The 24313-nt window shown below is 45.0% G+C and overlaps 1 protein-coding gene across 1 annotated transcript; it reads right to left on the reverse strand.

The window, feature by feature from the left end:
- Window positions 1-1554: 1554 nt before the first annotated feature.
- On the reverse strand, window positions 1555-15333 carry METTL13 (methyltransferase 13, eEF1A N-terminus and K55). The gene is made up of 8 exons (XM_058540064.1): window positions 14935-15333; window positions 12875-13634; window positions 11362-11561; window positions 9742-9937; window positions 7364-7531; window positions 5896-6111; window positions 3318-3449; window positions 1555-2013 (listed from the first exon to the last, which is right to left on the reverse strand). The coding sequence occupies exons 1-8, from the start codon at window positions 15085-15087 to the stop codon at window positions 1739-1741; spliced, it is 2100 nt and encodes a 699-aa protein (XP_058396047.1). The 5' UTR covers window positions 15088-15333; the 3' UTR covers window positions 1555-1738.
- Between the last annotated feature and the right edge of the window lie 8980 nt (window positions 15334-24313).

Raw genomic sequence — 24313 nt, forward strand, 5'->3', positions numbered from 1 at the left:
CCGTGTTCCGGTGAACATAATGGTCTCCAGTGGCACAAATCTCTTTGCAGGAAATTAAACTGAAAGCTGCTTAACTGTAATTTCTGCCCATTGGTCTTTCTTCACCCTTTGGAGGCACATGTAACAACCTCACTCTTCTTTCATACTCATAGTCCTTCAAAAATTTTTTTAAGACAACTCTCATCACCCCTGAGTGCCTCTTCCCACCTCCAAAGGCTTCTTGCCAGTAAACCTTGCTAATTCCTTGGACGACTCCTCTGAAGATATAGTTGAGACTTCGCCATCATTCTGACAATTCCATAGCTTGGCTGCACCACCCAAGTGTGCTGCTCCAAAGTCTGCAGAGCACTGGAGGGTGATGTGACCACAGGGCAGGCAGACTCAATCCTGACTCAGACCCTATGCCTCCATAACCTATCCTAACACCGCATGAGTTTACAGATTAGGAAACAATGGAGGACTCCCAAGCTGAGGCCCTTTGAGGTGCATGGACAGGATGTCAGATCACCTCCTCTTTACATGGCTCCAGGGGAAGACCCTCCCCTGAAGAACACCAAGTATTTCTAATGCGCAAGATCTAAAAACCCTACCCTGCACTCACACCCCTTCTCCTCAACCAGCTGACAAAATTTTTTAGGGATGACAGCTTAACTTTGAAATATGCTTCACCTCAAAAGATTAGAGTTCATTTTAAAGGCCCTGTGGAGAGACACGCCAGGGTCGTGGATGGTGACAATGCTCATTCTCCATGGCACTGCTCATTAAGTCAGCCTTGGCATAATTAGGAGAAAAGAAATTCAAGCCAATATCAGAACTGCTGGTTTAACGGTTTCAATAAACAGATCAGACCAATGTTTCTGGCTCCAGTGAGACTTGGGGTCAGATGTAGTTTTCACTATCCTTTATCTCAGATTAAATGAGACGGTGCCTGTAAATCACTTAGAAAAGTTCCTGGAACATGTTAATTTTTATTACTAATCTGTGTTTTGCCCATTCTTAAACATCTTGACTTCACCGCAGCTCTATATGCTGGGTCTGGCACGTAGCTGTCACCCAATAAACGTGAGTAAAACACCACCAGAGACTTTAGTCTCTGATACACACAGTCATGGGGCCAGTTACATCCACTCCCTCCACTGAGAACAGAACAAATGGCTTAGACTACAAGGTTTGAGTGGTTGAGGAAAGTTGTTACATAGTAGAGTGGGTTAGCAGACTCTCAAAACTTGGGACCACATCAGCTGCAGTTCCATCCGCAGGGAGACAGAGCAGATGTTCTCTCAAATCCGTCTCACGTCTATGGAGATCCTACTGTTTAGTCTTTTGGCACAGAACGCTCTGCTATCTCTCTTGAGATCATTCCTACAGAACCAATAAAAGGATAAAGCAAAAGCAAACCAGCAATCAGATTTGATTGTCTCCAGTCCTAAGGAGCTTGGTGCATACTCGTTAAGGCATCAGCATCTTTTGGGAGTTCCAGCCGGGAATCCTACTCAAGCACACCGTACAGGAAGGAAGGCGATCAACCCAAGTGGTACAGAAGAGGACAGGATGGGAAGGAAGGACTTTTTATTTTCTCAGATCTTCAGGCACCTCATCAAGTTGGAGGTCATATGCAGCTGAGTATGAAACCAAGAAAGATAGGAGGCTTAAAAAGTAATGTGCACTATATTTCTTCAATCTCTGGCAGGCCAGGTCAGTCCAGCAGGAAGCTGAGAGAACTGCCGGGCCTCAGCGATCACACAATCTTCACCGTCTTGAGCATATCTGACAGGACATACGTGTCATCCCAACCCCTCCCAGGCCTCCTCAGGGTCTGCTCCAAGGCCTGGGCCATTTCCAAGAGCTCCGGCGTGGCAAGTGTCTGCTCAGGGTGCAGCTGACAGAACAGGATCTCATTTACTTCACCCTCAATTTGCCGGACATACAGGAGGGGGAACACAGCCTTGAGCCCAGCCAGCACCGAGTCCTTTAGCCCCAGGTCTCGGCACACAAGGTTGAGGATAAAGACACCTGTAGGGTGGGAAGGAAAGAGTCAGAATGACTGCAGATCAGGGGATGCGTTGGAGAAAAGGTTCAGCTCTGAGGAATATACCAATTCCTGACCCAGGGAGGCTGGTGGTAAGAAATGCATCTACAGCAGCACGAGTTTGCAGAGAACACACAGCATACAAAGGCAGAAGGAGAAATGTGCGGGGAATGTGAACCATAAGAAAACTCCAAGCTAATTTCTTCCTCTTCTGTGCTGCTAACAAATTACTTTACCATTCTCCATGCCTCAGTTTCCCAAAAAATTGCTTTGAGAAAGAAGTAATTAATACCCTCAAGAAAGAATGTACCAACTCCACACGGATGTTACATTCCTGACATATACATTATGGAGTATTCATTAGCCACTGAGAGGGCCAGCAACAATTAAAGTGCTAACTCAACTCTGTTCACCACAGTACCTTACACCAAATCAAAGCATCTGGGTGGCCGGGAACATATGGATTAAGAGCTCCAGCTTTCAAGTCCCAAGGACCTGAGTTGGAGCCCCAGCTGTTACTCTGTGTCACCTTGGCAGGTCTCTTTACCTCTGCTTCCTCATCTGAAGATGGGCTGCTATGAAGATGAAATAACACGCTGCCCGGTCCAGGGCACGTGGGGAGAATTCAAGCGGTAGCTAGCGTCACATGCTGGTGGGAATGTGAATCACCACAACCACTTTGTAACACTGTGTCGCAGCATCTACGAAAGCTGAACATATGCATAATCTATGACCCGGCAATTACAACCCTACATGTATGCCCAAGAGACTTGCAAACATATTTCACCAAAAGGAATCTACCAGAATGTTAATGGCAGCACTACTTATAAAAGTCCCAAACAGGAAATAATCCAAATACCAACAGCAGAATGAAGAAATGAATTGTGGCAGTCATACAATGATACTTCACAGCAATAAAAAGGAACAATGTCAACACAACACTATGGATGAGTCTCACAAGCATCATGCTGAGTGAAAGAAAAAACTTAAAGAGTAAATTCCGTATGATTCCATTTATATAAAGAACAAAAATGGACAAAACTAAGCTGTGCTGATAGAAGTTAGGATAGTGGTTATCCCTGAGAGGAGGATGAGTTACTGAAAGGAGGCAAGAGCTGGAACCCCAGGGTGCTAGAAATGTTCTACGTTTGGTGCTGGTAAATGGATGTGTTCAATTTGGGGAAACTGATGGAGTTACACACTTATGATATGTGCATTTTTCATTAAAAAGAAAAATTTTTTTAAAGGACCTATCCCTTCTCCCTCCCCAACCTTTTGTCCTTCATACCTTCAGGAGTCAAGATGCTTTTGACCTTCTGCAGGAAAGGCTGGTCCACAAACGCTGGGGGTGGACAACTCATTCCCAGAGTTGGGTCCTTACTGTCTACATCAAACATTATGACATCGTAGTGAGGCCGTACTGGGAAAGAGAAGCAAACGAGTCTTCGTCTTTGCTGGATAAAATAACACAATTTACATTCCTACACCACACCTCCTCTGCAACCTGTAGTGGGTACAGGTGGTTAAGTCAGAAGGATGACATGGAGGATGTGGTTTGCCTGTAAGGGTACTGATGTCACCATCTGGGGGGATTGCTATCATCAGGGTTCTGCTGTGAGTACCCCACATTAAAGATGGAGCCTTCATCTCGTCTTCTTCCTCCATGTTTAAAAGCACCTTCCTAAGGCACACACATTATTGGGGTCCACTCTAGCATGAGTATTACTTGGTTAAGGGTCCATCTATATCAGCGATTTTCAATTCTGGCAGAACATTACAGTCACTTTGGTAAGGTCCTAAAGACAGCCATGTGCCGCATAATAACGTTTCAGTCAAGGACAGACCGCATAGACGACAGTGGTCCTGTAAGATTAGTACCATATAGTCTAGGTGTGTAGTAGGCTCTACCATCTAAGTTTGTGTAAGTATACTCTATGCTGTTTGCACAACAACGAAATCACCTAATGGCTCATTTCTCAGAAAGTATCCCCTTCATCAAGTGATGCATGACTGTACTTAAAGAACCTGGGCTCCAATCCTGACCAGCTGAGTCAAAAGCCCTGGGGTGGCAGGCAACAGATGGGAAGGGAGATGGGAAGCCTCCAATATTCTTCTTAAGCCCCCCAGGTAATTTTAAATACAGTCAGAGTTGAGAACCATTGATCTAGACAAAGCAGCTGCCTAAGCTTTTAAAGGGCTGACCCAGCAAATGATACCTTGAACTTAACCCTGGAAACAGCATATGTTTGCCTTGTGGGAGAAAATGTTCTCAAATTAAAGTCAGTGTATCTTTTCATCAACAGTGTATCTGATGATGAACCAGATCTAACTCCTTACTATAATGTTAAATAGTTTTTACAAAAGGGTAGGCCTACAATGCTACTGACTTGCTTTTAGCAAACTTTGAGATGGTGATAATGATTATTCAACAATTAACAAATATTTACCTAGGACTACTGCGTGCCCATCACTGTTCATAGCATAGATCTGATTTGGCTTCTTAGAGAACAGAACATGTTGGCTCATCAAAGGCCAAGTGGCTCATCAAAGTCCAAGGATAACCATGGCCCACATTTGCAGCATGAGGCCTCCAATAATCTGAAAGGTTGTTGTTAGAGATGATGGCCAGGGCTGTTCAAAACTAACCTCTAGGTAATAACAGCAGCAGCACATCATGGATGGAGTATCTACTATGTGCCTGGTACTGTTCTAAATGCTTCACATGTATTAGTTACCTTGGGCCTGGGCCCCCAAACTGGCCCCAGCCTCAGAGAGGGAACCAGTGAAACTCTGATACAGCAAAATTCAGTTTGCAATTAAAATTAAGGCAGCATCTGTCCATCCCAGCACCAAAATACTCATCCCAGGCATCCTGGTTTGCCACACCCTTACTAGAAGATATTCTAATCCAGTGAGAACCAGAACATCAGTTATGGAACAAGCAGACCAGGAAGGGCAGGCGGCCTGAGCTCCCCAGGTTCTCCTAGGACTGAACCAACCTAATTGCCTTCTCCCTGAGGGACTCATGCTCTGGAAAGCACCTGTCACCAGGAGCCTATATATAAAGTTGCAAAAGGATCAGGGGAGCTATTGTAGAATATTAATATGCCTTTTGTCCCAAATCTGGGATATAAAATACTAGAGGAAAATGGAGCCTTAATTCCAGGAGCAGCAGGGCTATCAGAATTCAAACTGAGTAGCATCTGCACCAGGTTTTCTCAACCTCAGCACTACTGACATTTAGAGCCAGATAATTCTTTGTCATCAGTGGCTGTCCTGTGCATTGTAGGATGTTCAGCAGCATCCTTGGTCTCTACCCACTGGATGTCAGAAGCACCCCTACCCAATGGTTATGACAACCAAAAAAATATCTGCAGACATTGCCGAATGTCCCTGAGGTCTAGAACCACTGATCTACATGAACGCTGCTTTGCTTTATTTCTGGCTTCATCTCCAGCAGAAAGATTTACAAAAAACACTTCCTAACACACACCCCAACTTTTCTTCCCCTTTTCATCATCCAGCTACAGACCTTAGGTTTCCTGGGATGGTGAGGAAGTGGCAAGGTTACAGGGTTAGAAGAGAATCACAAGAGAAGCCCACTGGTCTGTTAGCGCCTTAAGGGCAGGAAAGGGTCTGTTTTACTTGTTGCTGTACCCCAACCTGTCACAGAGTGCTGAGCATATGCTTGGCACTCTATATTTATTGCACAAATATGTCAATAAATGAATGAAAAATGAACAGATGAAAGACTGGGATGATGCCGATGCTGCCCTCTTAGAGATGAATTCTAGAGGCCCTTGCAGGCCTGACAATCTTGGATCAATCTTCCCTCAATACCCCTCCAAATTCTCCAACAGCAGTACCTTCTTCTCCCGCCAGGCTGGTAATATAGTCCAGGCCATCTGCAATGTGGACCTTCATCCGGTCACTCTGGGAGAAGCCAAACCATTGGGTGGCCACTTTCAACATGGAGGGGTCAATCTCCACAGCATCGATGCAGGACTTTGGGAAATGATCGTGGACAAAGAGGGGGAGGCTGCCCCCGCCCAGGCCTACCACCAACAATGCCAGTGGGGTCTCTGTAATAAAGGAATAAAGCACCATTTTACCATCTGCTCACTGGAAAGTTTTGTACCAGCCTTGGGGAGGGCAAAAGAGGGAGTCAGATTGTTGGCTCTGCCCAGGAGATACAAGATTTAAAGACCTGGTGTCCCTGTCTCATCCCAGAAGTTTAAGAGTCAACTTGACATCTGAAAACTCAACCCTGGCCTCACAATCCCTCCTTTGCCAGATCCAGAAGATGAACCAGTGTGTTATGATTATGGCCGCTTAAAGATCCCAAAGCACTCAGCTGACATCATATCAAGAGTCCCTAGCATAAGCGTTATTAGACCCTGTAGGAAATGGGAGGGACAATGGCCAACACCTTGCTCATGGCTCCACGGCAGTGTAGATGTGATGCCCTCTGCCCAGCTTTTGACTCAAAGGCCACAAGTGCCCTCTCAAATACATCAAGCAAGTGAGGGCAATTCATCCAGGTAAGAAATCACAGGAAAACAAAGGCCCAAATCCCAGACCTAAGTACAGAGAAACCACAGCAACCACAGGGGGATGGAAGAAAGACAAGAAAAGAATCATCAAAAGACAGACTCTGAGGAATAGATGTAAGAACTGAGACTCTAGGGACATATGTCAACACCAAGAGAGGCCAAAAGTACAGGGTGTTTCAGTAAGACAGACTCAGGGACTTTGGGTGAAGACAGTTACAAGCATAGACAGAAACATGAACATTTTTGCTGTTGTGGTCAGATCCAAGCCTATTATCAGTGATAAGGCTATGATTACACTACTTATAATATGGATATTTTTTAAAGTAGAAATTCAAGATAGACTTGCATCTGGTGCTCAAATAACACATTACTGAAAATCCAGAAATTCTCCCAAGTGCAAAGGCATTTCCCTAGACATGATTTTTAAATGTTCCATGTGGTTACATGGGTATATACATATGCAAAAATTCATCAAGCTGAACAACTTAAGATCTGTGTACTTTACATATCTCATTGAATGTATTTTATACCTTAATTTTTAAAATAAATAAGAGAAGAAAAAAGACATCAACACATGTAGCCATTTCAAGATTACAATTTTAGTTTGAGAGAAAAGTTATTTGCATGTTCATTAACAGAAGATGGTTGAGAATAAGAACAATATGAATATATGTGCATTTGTCTGTCTATAATCACTGTTCTTCAACTACAAGGTAGCTGACATTGATTACTTCTGTTATCTCACATGCTCCCTACTGTGGAAGGCAGTAGTCTCCCTCACCTAGGAGCAGCTCTGGATTTCTCAGCAGGGCAAGGCCGGCGATCATGGCTTTGTGGTGTTCACAGCACAGGTAACTCTTATCAATGCACTGCCCTGCGGCTGCAGGGAGGTCCTCTGGAATATCAGCAGGCCGCTGCTTCTTCTTGTCCTTTTTCCGTTTCTTCTGGGCTAAATAAGAGATAGAGACACAAGAAGTCCTATGCTTAGAACACTCATCATTGGAAAGCAAGGCACACCCACAGCAGTGTGCTGCAGGTGGCTTGATCCAACCCAAGAACCCAACTGTTAAATGTGCAGGAATTTTGTGAAATGGTTGACATGTTGGCAGCTTGAAATCTGGCCATGGTGGCCATTTTTATGCCACAGAAATTGGCAAATAGTACATATCAGGCCTTTTTCCCCCAAAGAGACAGTTCTTAAACATTTAACACACACCACTGGATACCAGAGAGTCAGAAAAGGAAAATGGCAAAGATACATCTCAAAACCTGGGAAAACTCAACTGAGCAGTCCTAGTACCTCTCCTCTGAGAAATATAAGGCCACTAACAGGAGAAAAGTTTATTTATAAATTCTTTTGCAGAAGAAGGACTTAAAGTTACTAATTACCTCCTCTATGCCAATTACTGTACTAGGACTTTTATTCTTTCAGCTCTTATGACAACCCTACTATTCTAATTTTTGGCAGATGGAAAAACTGAGGAGCTAAAGAGTTAATAATTAGGCCCAAAATCAGTAGGTGGTGGTGTAGCCAGGATTTGAACCTCGGACTGCCTGTCTCCGAAACCTATCATTTTTCCACTGTATCATGGCAGTAATACATACCACCCTATTGTACAAGGAAAGCACAAGTGTTCACAGAAGGGGAGAAATCCTATAAAAGGCTCTTCGACTTTCCCACTCCCTACTCCCTCAGTTCTCCAGGATATAGTAAACAGATGGTTCCAGGTTTTCATAGGGACCAGCTGCGTTCCACAGCAGCATCAGGCACTGACGTGTGGTCATGGGGTGCTTTTCAGAGATGTTTAATCACTTTTTAATACATTCTCCTTGCTCACCAATACTTCCATGAGCGAGACCATTCTCATGAGAATAAATTGATACCAAGAAGGCTAGGAACTTGACAACGGTGGAAAAAATCTGAAACCCACACTGGAGGGCAAACGTTCTCTGAATCAATTTTACTGAGCTTTCAGTGAGATGAAACTGAACCAACCCATAGCCAGAGTGACCAAACGACAGGACAGAAACCCCACAAACATGGGTGCGTTTGACCAGGGGGAACCCCTCAAGAAAAAACCATCCTGCTGAGAGGAACCTGATCCTGAGCTCTGGGCAAACCCATGACCTCAAGAGTTTCTGAATTCTCTCTTTTCACCCTCATCCCACATGGCCTTGCTAACGGGACAGCATCATGGTCAGGCAAAGGGAATGACTGAAATTAGGAGACCCAATTTCAGACTCCATGCCCAAATCTTTATGCCTCAAAAGGGAAGTTATACTAGAGAAGGGGAGGGGAGGAGTGTCCACTTTTTACTCTATACATCTGACTTTTGAATTGATTACAATGAGCAAGGATTGCTTTTGTAGTAATATAAACATACACACCCAGTGAAAATGACAGGTGAAACAAACTATTGCTTTGCCTATTTGTGGGAGTTTCTGAGCAGCATCTGGGAGACCACTTAAAAGGGATCCTAGAGGACACAGTCTAGATCTATGCTGTCCAATGCTGCAGCCACTAGCCACCTGTGGCCATTTAAATTTAAATGTAAGTTAAGTAGAATTAAATATAAAATGAAAGATTCAGTTCCTTAGTCACACCAGCCACATTCTAAGTGCTCAGTAGCCACATATGGCTAATGGCTACCATACTGGACAGCTAATTGGGTATTAAACATTATCTTCATCACAGAAAGTTCTACTGAACAGCACTGGACCTCTAAAGCACCCAGCAACCTTTAAACCCTCTGAAACAGGTACTAGCGGGTGGCACTACGGAGGAGGGCTCACCTTAGAGAGGCCTACTGAGTTAATACATAGACGTAAATGGAACAACTTGTAAAACTGGTGGCCTTTAAACTGCAGGCATTAAAGTGATTATCACATTTATTTGGTAAACCACCACCCCTGCTCCTTATCATTTCAGAGCCAGGCTTTGCTCAAGAACAGAACATACACGTCTGTTCTGCTTATCGCCTATCACAAGCTAAGAGCCCAGAGGGTAAGAGGGCAACCCACAGAGCCATGTGCCTCTGGTCACAGGTACCCAGGTCTGTCCTACATCTTGGCCAAGCTCCCCAGTCTTTCTGACCACCCCAAATTGAGAGTCCATGCCATGTCCACCTGGGTTCCACCACCGTGCCTATGATGCCTCACCTCTGTGAGACACATCCTTCAGCAACCTGGCTTCTGACTGCACCACGTTCCTGTTGCTGAGGAAGATCAGCCGCCGAAAGTAGCGCTTGTCATCCCCCTGCACGTCCTCGATGACGTAGTCGCCACTCAAGGGACTGCAGTCTTGGTGCTGAACGGTCCGGACCCCAATGTCCCCACCCACAGACAGAAAGGGCACCTGAAGGTACAGCAGAGATGTAATCAAAACACAGCTCAATTGAGAAGTATGAGAAATCATGATCCCTTCCCTTTGTGTGTATGTGCAGAATCCCCATACCAAGGTTCCGGGCAGCAACGACTCCAAAAATCTGCCATTCGGTGAAAGTACTTTTCTGGGGCCTTTGAATTGATCTCAAAAGGTTTAATTCACATTTTTGAAAACCAATTGAACACATAAAGATCCCCCAAACTATTAGTGAAATGCAGTTGGTTCTCTCCAAGAAAAATATGAGTTTTTCAACATTAATCCTTAAAAGGACTTTCAATAGTTCAGGACAATGAAAGCTATAGGGAACCCTCTATAATTACGAGAGAAGGAATCTGAACAGGGATAAAGATAAAAAAATCTAAGGGAAAGCAACCAATCCAAAATGGGAGAAATTTCTCCCTTCCCCCTGTTATTTTCATCTTTTTTCCCATTTTTCTAAACAGGAGAAAGAAATCAGGAGAAAAATACATTTTCCACCTAAACTTTTCCATTTCCCTTCCCAGTCTTCACATCTATTTCTTTTTAAAGACCTAGAAGAGTATTTAATAATCACCAGGGACTCCTAACTTTGGAGAGACGTAGGCACTGGTGAGAGAAGGTCACAAACGAACCTCCAACAAGATCTGGGTCTCTCTGATGGACACCAACCCCAAAGTCTGCCAGGAAGAATCAAACACACAGTCATCTGTAAGCACAAGTAAGCCCAGTGGGCAGAACCACAGACTGGGAACCCGGGAGCCTGGGTTCCTCTTTTCAGATCTGTTACTATAGCACCAAGCCTCCAGGTACCTTCACTTTCCCATCTATCAAGAAGGACAAACTCCTTACTATAAAGTCCTTGCAAAAAAGTCACCTGTCAATTACCCTGCCTGGTGAGCAGGATGGTGCAAGATAGACGATGTCAACTGATAATATCATATGACCATTTTGGCAAAAACCTTCAGTTTCCTTCCCAGTAAAACACCAGACCAGCAATGCCAGTATCCTGAAAATTATGCTGAGCTGTTTTGGCCCTTTCTCATTCTACCCTCAAATAATGATGGTTCTAAGAAACAAAACAGCCAAGGAAGTCGTGCACAAAAGTGGGGAAGGAGAAACAGTCTGAAGAGCTGGGGCCTGTAAAGTGGAGAGCATTTCCTTCATGCCGTCTCTGCACAGTCTGAGAGCCACATAGACAGAGATGCTACTGTGGGTCTCAATAAGGACAACTACTCACCTTCCCCTCACTGCCTGTAATTTCTGCCCATGTAGCTCTTAGCTGCTGACATGCCCTCCAGGACCAAACTAGGGTCACAGCTCCCAGTCCCACCTTTTTCCAAGACACCCTCTGCCTTCTTGGCTGTTAATATGGCTTCTCCAAAGACCTGTGAAAGCTGCTGCCAAAGCTTCGTTACCTGCTGCCGGGCGGGCATCCCAGCCGGGGCCAGCTCCATGACTCTGGCTGACAGCTCGGCCTGGATGCTGTCCATGCCTTCGTACAGCTGCCCTCGGTGGAGGGCCACTGTGATCAGCCTCCTGAAGCCTGCGCTGGCCGCCAGTTGCTTCCGGCCCTCCTCCATGCCAAAGAGCCACTCGGTCTCTCGACCCTGGGGGACTGGAAAGAGGCATTTGGTGACAGGGAGGCCCGGGAAGAACGTCCAAGCCCACAACCAACATGACCCACACGGCAGAGAGAAAGCCAGCCCCTGCCCAGGACCAGCATCGCTTCCAACTGTGACGCACTGAGGGGCTATCAATTCCCTAGTGCACAGTGCCCACAGCAAAGCAGCCATCAGACACGTGGCAGGACCCAGGTGGATGAGAAGTGTAAGGGGAGGGAGGCAGGTACCTAGTGCAAGAAAAATAGCAATAATCCTAACGCTTATTATATGCCAGGCATTATTCCAAGCAGTTTGCAAATAGAAACTAATTGAATCCTCCCAACAGCCCAAGATGCAGGTAGTATTATTATTTCTATTTTATAAATGAGGAAATGGAGACACAGAAGTTACACTATTTGCCCCAGTGCAGAGCTGGTAAATGGGGAAGCTGGGACTCGCACCCAGGCAGTCCAGCTCCAGACTCCACGCTCGCATCCACTGCGCTATTTGTTCCCACAGGTGAAGGTAGGATTACGGAACACTTGGAAAAATGGCTCAGTTGTCAGCAAACAACTCACCAGCACAATGATATCAACACCTTGCATTTATCTAGAATTTTCTACTTTTGAAAGCATTTCCTCTTTGGTCATTACAAAGGTAAATCTGGTATCATTTACCCTTTTCAACAATAACATTTATAAAGCACTTTTCATGTGCCAAGTACCATTCTAAGAGCTTTTACACTTCTCACAACTACACAACAGAGTTATGATCCCACTTTATAGATGAGTAAGCTGAGGCACAAAAAGAAAAGCAACTTGTCCGATGTCACACCACCAGGAAGGGACTGAGCCAGGACTGGAACCCAAATGGTTCCAGAGCTCACTTTTTAGTACTTTAGACAGTACTTTATTCTGTACTGTCTCTCTAAATTCAGCAGAGAAGCACAGCGACTCCCCAGGTCACCGCAGCTCACAGGCTACTAAGCTGTGACTCCACTGCTTCCAATACTTCATGTTACAAAGTAACTAACATCTCTAGAATGTATGACTTGCCTAAATTTATCTGTATCACTTCTCTCTCCTCCCCTACCAAGCCCAGTCTCACACTTTATCAAGCCTTTGCAGTGGAAGATGAGAAGAAATAAGTCTCCAATCTAAGCAGGTAGCTGGAGAGCTGCTACCCCACTTCCTCATGCCTTGGCTAGTCTCACCTCTTGGAGTACCGCCCCTGGAAGATAAAACCAGTCAAGGCATACCCATCCACCAAAGCCCCAGCCCCGGCAAGCCAGCCCCTCCAGGGAAGAGAGGGAGCAATCCCAACTCACTGATGAAAATGGCAAAATGACTGTCCCGCGATGGTTTCACAGCGGGGCTGTCCACCACGTGGAGGGTGTAGCGTGGCTCCCCTGTGTCCCCATTGCACAAGTCCAGAGACACACTCCCCAGCCCGGCCTTGCGGTACAGCTGGCTGCACAGCCAGGCATACTGCTGCCGCTCCCGCACCGCCTCAGCCAGCTGCTCAGCACTCTCCAGCCGCACAGGCTTGCCCTGCTCCTGAGCACACAGCTCAAAGATCTGAAGGGCAGAGCCAGGGACTGGTCTGAACTTGGTCATGATGAAGGCAAAGACAGGCAGGGAGAACCGAGGCTCTGCTTCCAACACCTGGTCCTGGCTGTTGGCCACCTGGTGCACCCTCACCATCCACCCCTCCCGAGAGAAGTGACCCACTGCTTTCTTCAGGACGTGAGCCTGAGCCAGGGAGATGCAGAGGTAGCGACCGCCCACCTGCAGGACACGGCCAACCTCAGCCAGCATCCTGTCCACCTGTTGCAAGGTCTTCTCCTCCTCATCTGTCAGGACAGCATCCAGGGTGCCCTTGTCCAACACCACCTGGAAGGAGGCATCAGGAAATTCCATCTGTGTCATGTCCATCTTCAAGAAGCTCATCTGGGGCCGTCGGCTGGCATTGCGTTCTTTCATTTGCTTGATGACGACCTCACTGATATCAATGTTCACTATATCCTGATAGCCCACATCATACAGCTGCTCACTTAGCTCTGAGTTACCGCATCCAATCACCAGCACCTGGGGGGGAAAACCAACAAGATGGAAGCAATCAAGGCAAAGGAATGAGCTTCAGATACTTCGAGGAATCAAGTCTCGCCTTGGCTGCTGCATGTTTTCAGAAGGTGGAGATGCTAATGCCAGGCGGGAGCACCATTACAGAGTTCATTCTAGGCTCCATCTTGAAACACCACTGGTTAGAGGAACTCACCCATGAAAACCACATTCAGCTATAACAATGCAAGTTATGTGAAAATGGGCTTTCCGTATTGCAGAACAAACTAATCATGGTTCTTCTCTCTGAATCAAGCATTTATGACTCAAGAACTGATAGGAAGTCACAGAATCCAAATACAGTAGTTACAGTTGAAATCTCCTATTTGTTTTACTGTTGAAAACCTAGTTCTGACTTAATCCTATTCCACTTATGCTTTTGGCTCCACCTCACGATATTCTGCTATTTTCTGAAGCCAAATTTAAAACACAGGTTGTTGCCTCCCTCTCTGTGGAGCAATCTCCCACAGATCCTTCAAAATTCTGCTCCGATGTCACCATCTCTGGAAAAGCATGGTGCAATGAGGAATGTACTTTGGAACCAGATGGGCCTGAGTTTAAATACCCATGTGACCACTTACTACATGTATGATCTTGGGCGAGAAACTGGCTCTCAGAGACTCAGTTTCCTCATCTGGAGAATGTGTGTACCACCACTCACCTCAGGGTTTATTATGAGAATTCAATTACTGAATGAACACACACACAGCACCCAGCATAAGGCTTGACACTTAACGCTTCCTCCACGAATGTTCGTTTTCTACCTTTCTTCCTTCCCTACCTCCAATACAACCCCACCTCTACCAAACCTCCTATTATTGTACCTATCATTTTTCACTTCTGGAATGTGCCCAGGGTTTATATCTTTATGCTCTTGTAGCTTAAGGGCTGAGCACAGTGCCTGGAATTTAGCGGGCCAGTAACAAGTACTCGGTAACACATTCAAGTATCAGTAGAGCCACAGGTGCTGCCTGCTCCACAGGGATGCACAGTGACAGAAAAACACACTTTCTGCGATATTTAGATTGGACTACTAAAGAAGTCACTCTTCCACTGGGGTTATTAATTCAAGAATGAGCTGGAGGTCTGTTGAAAACCTTTAAAAGAATATTTTTTTAAATTGCCTTTTAGCTGGAAGGATGCACGGAATCCTGAAAATATGGGTCCAGTGAGGGCCCCCACGCCTGTCACTGCCTACCAAGTGCCAGATTGCCGTGATCAGTTCCCACCTTCCCGAGCACGCACAGGGCTGCAGGGCCGAGCTCACCTTTTCCCTGGGTTTGATGTATTTGTGAAGCACCCCGCACAGTTCTAGGTAGGTTCCATACCACTCGAAAGCTTTCTTTCCTCGCTGCTGGAAGAACTTCTCCCAATAGTCAGCGGAGCCAAACTCCTTGGAGCTTTTAGGTAAGAGATTCATATTCCCACGGCCCGAGCTGCGTCTTCAGGACTCTCCCACTCTGCGAGGTACCATCGGAGGGGCTTCCCCACACGCGGGCTCCGGGACACTGCAGTGGGAATTCTTTCCACGGACAAACAGCCACATTGATTTATCCCACACTCAAAACCCAAAGAATTGACTCTTACACGCCAACCGCACGCGCGAGACACTGCACCTAACACACCCTCAGCCCCTCCTCGGCACCACAGGCCCTGCCCCACGTGCGGATCCCCCCACACTTCTTCAGAGCTCGTTTTCAGAACCGGCAATCATATCCGGGTGCGAAGCTTCGCGATTGGTCGGCCACTCAGACCACTCCGGCACCTCATTGGTCATTGATTTTCGTTCCTGGCACCTCATTGGCTGCGACGCGCTCGCCTCACGCCGGCGGCTTCGTCGCAGGCGCAGAGCGCTTATGTACGAGAGGCGGGACGAGGCGGGACGGGGCGGGGCCGCGGGATGGAGTCGCGGCGGCCCAGGAGGAGGTCCGGCGGCCTAGGCCCCGGGCTCGCGTGCGAGCGCCGCGCGAGGGCAGCCGTTTCAGGTCTGCGCTCTCCAGCGGCGGCGGAGAGCGCGCAGGCTTCCTGGGCTCTGTGTTGCCTTCCTTTCCGAGCCGGCCTCGTCACCGATTCTGATCATGAGCTACACAGGGGCTGAGCGCGGCCGGCGGGGGGCGCACTGGAGGAGGGGGCCCCCGCCGAAAAGAAAAAGCTGTAGGTTAGAAGGAAGTGAGGCGAGGGGGGGAGTAGAGCCAGTCCATAGCAAAAGAAAACTGCCCGTCCTAGCCATGTTACCTTGTGCATCTCCCGCCCCACCCCGCCTTAGTTTAACCACTTTCCTTGTATAATTCAGGTTTAATTTGGAGGAAAATGGCACTTGGTTGTACTTTTTCTGCACCACGATACAGGGTTCCACTGTTAATACATGTAATAACATGAAAATTCAGGGGGAAAGAATAAAGAGGTACTAAGAAGTGCCTCCTCTCTTCTCCTCCCCTCAAAGCACAATATGCAAAACTTAAGACTCATTTTGATAATTTGCCTCCTTAGGTTGTCATTCTGATGTCATCTATAAGTAGTTGCTACTGCTTATTTTATGTGTTTCATGAACATACTGTACTTGCAGAGGCTCATCTGATCCTGATACCCTAAGAAAGTTCCTGTGAAGGGCACTGTTTTTAAAAGACTGAAATATGTGCATCATTGGACTTTTCGCAGCACAGTAAATTGCAGGAGGAATACACAGACTAAGGCGGGCAGGTAGGCTTGGAATTGAGCGGTCTGGGCTATTATAGACCTCACTAGCGTAGATAGCCAAGTAGACTCTGTTAATAGTTAGGTTAAACTGGACTTAAACTTTGGTTTAAGAGTAGTTCTCAAACTTTGCCATGCATCAGAATCACCTGGAGGACTTATTAAAACACAGGTGGCTGAGCCCCAGCCCCAGGGTTTCTGATTCATCAGGTCTATAGCCGGGCTCAAGGATTTGCATTTCTAACAAGTTCCCAGGTCATACGGGTGATGTTGGTCCAGGGACAAGACTTTGAGAACCACTGTTTTAAAATACTCTTAAAAGATAAGTCAAAATGGATATGGTTCCAACTCCACGATTTTAAAAGGTTAATCTAAAAGTCCTCTACAAATGACAGCAAAGAAAATCTATTTTCATGTACTACTTGCTGAGTTCACATTATTTCCTCTCTACCCAATATAAGGTAGACTGGAAGGAGCCTCTGAGGTGGCTTCAGCTACTAGACCATGCAGGGTTCCTAACGGGTGGGATGTGGGTTTTTTCAGAAAACACTTCTTGAGAGCTGAGGACACTGTGCGTGAAGTGCTACACAATACCAAAGAAACACACAAACGAAAAAAAACAGCCTCTGCCTTCTTCCCCAAAGGATGTATTCAATTCAACAAACATTTAAATTGTCTAATATGAGCCAATCACTGTGGTAAAAAGTAAGGATGCAGTGGCAAGCAAGGCAATCACATGGAAGACACACATCAAACAATTACAAAAATATATTGTAATGAGGGCTGTGATGAGTCCTGTGGAGGAGAGGTATAAGATTTCATAACAGCAGATACCTTTGAGACCTCGTCTGATCTGGGGAGTGACCAGAGAAGGCTTTCCTGAGGAAGGGACAAAAAGAGTCTATAATCTGACTGCTTCAGTAAACACTGCACACCTGAGCGTGTTCCAATAGTATCAGGATGACCTAGGTAAGAACCAAGAGGGATTTTCACCCTTGGGAGGTCTGTTCAGCAACTTTTGGCTGCTTCTCTTCCGTCTGTCTCTATTGTCCTTTCTGTTAAGGTCAGGATATTGGAAAAGGTAATAAGAAGTGACTGTCACAGCCCAGGCTCCAGCCCCTTATTTGATGCCCTAAAAATACAATATTTGTTTGCACTATGTCTCAGACCAAGGGAGTGAGTAACTTACCTGTGTCCATCTGTGCCTCCTCCCTTCTTTGAGCCTAAGAAAGCAGTACCAACCAGAGCACTTTAAGGTAAAACATACCAGAGGTTTCCTAAAAGTGTAGGAATGACTAATACAGAAATACTTTAGATATAACGTTAGAGTCTGTATTTTAAAATACTTATATTTAGAATTTATTTCTCTCAAGGTTTGACTATGAAATATAATTAATAGGTATGTTATCATTTGTATAGTTAATTTAAGGCAATTAGATATTAAAATACTTTGTGTTTTATTAGGATCCCCCAAGTGGTTACCAGTATGATTTAAAATACAAACTGAGTTTAGATAAAGCCATTCAATATTGTGCGGTTTTTCCTAAAAATATAAATCCAGACCTCTGAATATATAATTTGCAGTTAGTCTTACTTAATTGAAACATAAGGTTTTTGGTAACAATATTCAATTAATTGATTGTTGCTAAGATAGTAATTGCAAAGTGAGGAATAGATAATTAAAAGTTTTTCTGACAATTTGGGGGACAGAGAATGGGAGAAAGCATGTGGTAGACAGAATAATATTTCCCCAAAAATGTCCATGTCCTAATCCCCAGAATTTGTGAAAATGTTAGGTTACATGACAAAGGGGAATTAAAGTTGCTAATCAGCTGATGTTAAAATAAGGAGATTAATCTAGATTATCTAGGTGGGCCCAGTGCAATCACAAGGGTTCTTAAAAGTGAAAGAGGAAGGATCAGAGAGGTGGTAGCACGAGAAGGACTTGTCCAGGCCTTGCTGGCTTTGAAGATGGAGAAGGGGGCTGAGAGCCAAAGAAAGTGCCTTCTGGCCTCTAGAAGCTAGAAAAGTCAAGGAAACGGATTCTCCCAGAGAGCCTCCAGAAGGAACACAGCCCTGTAGAAGCCTTGATGTTAGTCCAGTAACACCCTGTCAGGCTTCTGACCTCCAGAACTATAAGGTAATAGATTTGTATTGTTTAAGTTACTAAGTTTTTGGTAATTTGCTACAGTAGCAATAGGAAACTAATACAGGGCATAAGCATGCGAGGGAGTGTGTGGTTGGGCAGAAGGTTACAGGAGGAGGAGAGAGCAGAACATAAAACCAGAAACTGAGGTGAAGGTCAAATTTTGAAAAGTCTTCTATTCCAAGCATTTAAGTTAAACCTGTCAGATCACAAGAAGCCAGTGGAGAACCAGGGGCACGACAGTTGGAAAGAACTGATAGGAGAGATGTTCTCGGGAAGAACTGAAGCATTTGATGACAGATTGTGTATAGGGAATAAAAGACTGAGGGACTCAAAATGACTTCCACACTGGCTTCTGGATGACTGGGGAAATGGTCTAGGGAAAGAAACAGGGGAGGAGAAAAGGCATCATTTGTAGAACTGTTGCTTGAGAGGAATTTAGATGTCATCACGCTAGTAAAACCCAGAGCCAAGAGCTAGTCTCCCTGCCCTGATGCCTATCCCAGGGCTCATACCCTTCTCAAATTCTATCAGTGGTATCCAATTGGTGTTAGTGGTCCAAGACAAGAAAACGCTTCATGAGTGGGATATAAAACTTTTTAAAGGGCATCTCTCCTTGGTGTACAGGGTGTGGCTCATACGACGCTGGAAACTATTTCATACTGGAAGTCTTCTTTGCAAATGGGTTTGTTTTCCACATTTGAGAAGTTAAGAAACCAACAATCTCCTGTGTCTTGGAATAATGGAAAGCAGACATGACATCTTAGGATAATGTTGCACCATTTTATTAGCTGGCATCAACATTGTCTTGAAGGTATTGTTGACCTGACAAGTAATTCTCAAGCTAACATTGGATTCCTAAGATTGGGATACTCATAACGGTATTTTCTAGTTTGTATAGCACTTGCAATTAGCCAAGAATTTTCTCATACATTACTTGAATTCATTGGATGGACACACACACGTACACACACACATAATTGAGGCAAAACTTCAATTGATTAAAAATAAATGAAAAAGTTCTATATGACTGAGTGAATCCAGCCATGCCTACCTCTGGGTATTGTATCTGATTCCCAGGATTCTCTGTTCATTGGTTTCCTACTCTGTCACCATGGACATCTGTAGGCACACTAGTTTCCCACATGCGTGGACTGCAAGGCACTTATATCCACTTTTATGGGAGGGAAGCAAAGGGCATAGCATATGTGGAAAATTGTTTGCCTTTGGGGCAAGTGGGCAATAGCATTTTGAAAACTAGAAAGCCAGGAAAGATGAGGGAATGGTGCAAAGGGCAGTGGCCTGGGCCTGATGTATTGGATCCATACATGAGGAGGCTCACGGGGCCTCCTTTTGGATCCCATCTTTGTTGTTTGCAGCCTGGATACTAGGAAGGATTACGAAGGTAAACTATTACAATGTTTTCTTCATAATTTTATTCTAAACTTCAGTTCCTTTGCAAGAAAAAACTTTGGAAAACAAGTTGTTTTTCTCCTAAATTCTAGCACTCAGCACATCTACCATGAGCATCTTATGTACCCCATTTTATTGGATGTTCTCTGTCCTTAACCCATAAAATATTTTTCTACCACCAAAGAAAAGGATTTTAAAACAGCATTTAATAAATAAAAACTTTTTAAGTGCTCCACCCAAGGTATTTTTTTTTAACATTCAGATCCAGAGCCTTCAAAGAAACCAGGAGAACAAAATTCTTGTTAATCCAAAGAAGTTCTGTGTAATCCTTCTCTAAAACTAAAACATTTTTGTATCCATGAGAGTGCAAGAAAGGTCTTTTCCTAAGAGGAATCTCAAATTATGGTGCCAAAACTTTTTACTGTCCTTAATCCATCTCATCTTTGAATAGTGTATCTTTGTGCTCATTGTTCTGATACAAAGAAGGAAAAAGTTTTCCCGAATGTGTGGAAATTTCATGCAAGCAGCAGCTCTACTGTTTGAAGACTCCACAGAGAAATGTCTTCAGGAAATATGGTGTGGGTACTTCTGGAGATGGCCAGCTCTGGTGGTCTAGAGTTAAGATTTGTTGTGGCCCAGGTTTGTTTCCCAGACAGGGAACCATGCCACACATCTGTCAGTTGTCATACTGTGGCAGCTGCATGCTACTGTGATGCTGAAAGCTACGCCACCAGTATTTCAAATACCGGCAGGGTCACCCCTGCTGGACAGGTTTCAGCAGAGCTTCCAGACTAAGACAGGCTAGGAAGAAAGACCTGGCCACCCACTTCCGAAAAAACTGGCCATGAAAACCCTGTGAATAGCTGCAGAGCACTGTCTGATACAGGCCAGAAGATGAGATGATGGCACAAAAAGACCAGGCAGGGTTTCTCTCTGCTGTGCACAGGGTCACTAAGAGTCAGAAACAATTTGGTGGCACTAACAACAACAACAATTTCTGAAGATAGATGGCAGGAAAGGGAACCCTTGGCTAAATTTAAACCCCTGTAATTTAACAGGAAACTATACAGCATAGAGGTTAAGAACATGGGATTTGGAATCAGAAAGATCTCGGTTTCTCAGTATGTAAATTTGGTCAAAACTTCTTGCCTTCAGGTCCTTTGCCTAATGACCTCCTTTGCTTCCTTTTCTCTTGCTCACCACAATCCATTTACCACACAGCAGCCACACTGATCTTCTCTTTAAATATATAATAGCATTTTTTTCCATTGAGATATACTTCACATAACAAAATTCACCATTTAAAAATATACACTTAAGTGTTTTTTAGTATATCCACAATGCTGTGCAACCATCACCACTATCTAATTCCAGAACATTTCCATCATCCCAAAAAAGAAACTCCCTACCTATTAGCAGTTAATCCCATTTTTCCCCTCCCTGTACCCTCTCAAAACCACTAATCTACATTCTGTCTCTATTGATTTACCTATTCTGGAGATTTCATTAAAAAGGAATCATATAGCATGTGGTCTTTTGTGAATGGCTCCTTAGCATAATGTTTTCAAGGTTTATCCATGTTGTAGCATGTAACAGTATTCATTCCTTTTATTGGCTGAATATTTCATTGTATGGATAAACAAAATGTGGTTATCTATTCATCATCAATAGATGAACACTTGGGTTGTTGACACATCTTGGCTATTATGAATAATGTTGCTATTAACATCCATGTACAAGTTTTTGTATAAATGTGTTTTCAATTATCTAGGATATATACCTAGAAGTGTAATTGCTCAGACATATGATAATTCTATATTTAACTTTTTGAGGAAAACAATGATCATTTAAAAGTATAAATCTATTCATGTCACTCTCTAGTGGCTTCCCAATGCATTGAGAATGAAATCTAGACTCTGCACACCCTGTAAAGTTCTTTCATGATCCAGATCCTGCCTACATCTCCAATCTCATCTTCTACCACTCTCCCCATTTACCAAGCTCCAGACACACTGGCTTGCTCCCTCATCCTCAAAAATGCTGAATTCCTTGATGCTGAGAAAACTGGATATCCACATGCAAGAGAATGAAATTGGGGCCGGCCCCGTGGCTTAGCGGTTAAGTGCGCGTGCTCCGCTACTGGCGGTCTGGGTTCGGATCCCGGGCGCGCACTGACGCACCGCTTCTCTGGCCATGCTGAGGCCGCGTCCCACGTACAGCAACTAGAAGGATGTGCAGCTGTGACATACAACTATCTACTGGGGCTTTGGGGGAGGAAAAAAAAAATTAAAAAAAAATTAAAAAAGAATGAAATTGGACCCTTATCTTCACCAGATACAAAAATTAACTCAAAATGGATTAAGACCTAAACATAAGACCTAAAACTATACAACTCCTGAAAGAAAACAGAGGGGGAAACCTTCATGACATTGGATTTGGCAATGACTTCTTGGATAAGACACCAAAAGCACAGACAACAAAAGCAAATATAGACAAATGGGACAACAAACTTCTGCGCATCAAATGAAACAATAAGCAGAGTGACAAGGCCACCTATGAAACGGAAGAAAATATTTGCAAATCATATGGCTGATAAGGGGTTAATATCCAGAGTACGTAAGAACTCCTACAACTCAACCAAAAAACCCACAAATAAACCAATTAAAAATGGACAAAGGACTGCAATAGACATTTCTCCAAAGAAGATATACAAATGGCTAACAACCATACGAAAAGATGCTCAACGTCACCAATCACTAGAGAAATGCAAATCAAAACTACAGTGAGATATCACCTTATATCCATTAGAATGGCTAACAAAAAAAACAAAATAAAAACAACAACAACAAAACACCCAATCACCTGCAGAGCTTCCAGGGTGGAGGGAGCCCACCCCCCAGAATGACCGACGCCCCAGCTGCAAATTGGCAACAGTCAGTCCTCCTTTGTACTTGCTGCCTGATTGGTTTGGGACGCCTACAGCAACCAGGGCTCCCACTTGTCTCTTATTGGAAGATTCACCAGCCAGCCGCCCGCCCCCAATGGCAAGGCTGTCTGGTATACTCCTGTTCTGCTTTCAGGGGGCGTATGCACATCTGTGTAGTCTAGGGCTTGCGATTAGGCATAGGTCTTGTCCCCCAAGAGCTCGCTCCTGTGACACAGCCTTTCCAGACCCTTGTCCTTTACCAGATTCCAGACAACCCTGAACTGCTCCGCATGCGCGTGCGCAGTAACAACGCTCCACCAGGCCTGAGGAGATAGCGCCAGGCTCCAATGACCTATATAACCTCCAGAGTAGAGGGAGCCCAGCCCCCGAAAATCGCCCTGAGGAGACAGCTGCAAATCGGCAACAGTCAGTCCCCTTTTGGACTTGCTGCCCGATGAGGTCCGGGGCTTCTCCAGCAATCAGGGCTCCCAGGCGTCTCTCACTGGAGGATAACGGGCCTGCCCGCCCTCCCTGGCAAGGCAGTCCAGATTCTTCCAGCTCTGCCTTCGGGGACGCATGTGTGTAAGTTAGGGCCTGGAATGAGGCAGACGCCTTGTACCACCAAGAGCCCGCTCCTGTCACCAGGCTTCTCCTGACGCTTGCTCTGTTCCGGGTCCCTGGCTACCCTGACCAGCGGCCTGCGCACGCGCAGTACACACCCCGTCAGCCGGCCTTGCGCGCCCAGACCCTCTAGGCCTGTGAACTCCCGCGGGTCCCCAGCCACTTGCGAAGCCTCCAGGGTGGAGGTAGCCCACCTCCTGAAAATCGTGCTGAGGCGGCAGCTTCAAACTGGCAGTCAGTCCGCATTTGCACTTGCTGCCTGGTGGGTTCTTCTCCCTCAACCAGACCTCCCAGACGTCTCTTGTCGGAGGATTCACCAGACAGCAGCCTGGCCCTGACCTGGCGAGTGCTTGTCACTTAATAGAGGTGCCGTGAATGATTCTTCACGGTCGTGAGAATTTTTCCTATAGTTTTGATACTGCCTTGAATCTATAATTATGTAAAGAATAAATCAGAAAAGCCAGCTTAGTCCTTTGGGAAAACTTTACATTTTTTAAAAACATTGTTAGGGAAAGATTGATTTCACTTTAACTTTTCACCCTCTGAAGAAAGATTGAAATGTATCTATTTAAGGTATTTTGATGACATAATTCCATTCCTTCTAAATAACTGCTCATATACCACTTGTGACCATAGCACCTAAGGCAGGGAACTATGATAATGGAGCCCTTGTGATTAGTGATGTTACTTTAACTCAGTGAAGTGTGACTGTGACTCTGAGCCCAACTTTTCATGGATTGTGTTTTAGGCTTTGAAATGAGTGTGAGCAGAGAATGCAGAATTTTCTTGGCTTTAAAAAAAAGGTTAAAAATGAAAAACAAAAACATTTACAACTATAATAAAGGA

This window comes from Diceros bicornis, chromosome 4 (assembly GCF_020826845.1).
Source record: "Diceros bicornis minor isolate mBicDic1 chromosome 4, mDicBic1.mat.cur, whole genome shotgun sequence".
Classification (NCBI taxonomy): Eukaryota; Metazoa; Chordata; class Mammalia; order Perissodactyla; family Rhinocerotidae; genus Diceros; species Diceros bicornis.

Excerpts from the sequence above, each read along its gene's own strand:
- METTL13 (XM_058540064.1), bottom strand. The coding sequence starts at position 15,087 with ATGAATCTCTTACCTAAAAGCTCCAAGGAGTTTGGCTCCGCTGACTAT. Across the intron at positions 3,450-5,895 it reads CAGCCTGGCGGGAGAAGAAG|TACGGCCTCACTACGATGTC; the intron begins GTACTGCTGTTG and ends TCTCTTTCCCAG. Across the intron at positions 2,014-3,317 it reads AAGCATCTTGACTCCTGAAG|GTGTCTTTATCCTCAACCTT; the intron begins GTATGAAGGACA and ends CCCACCCTACAG.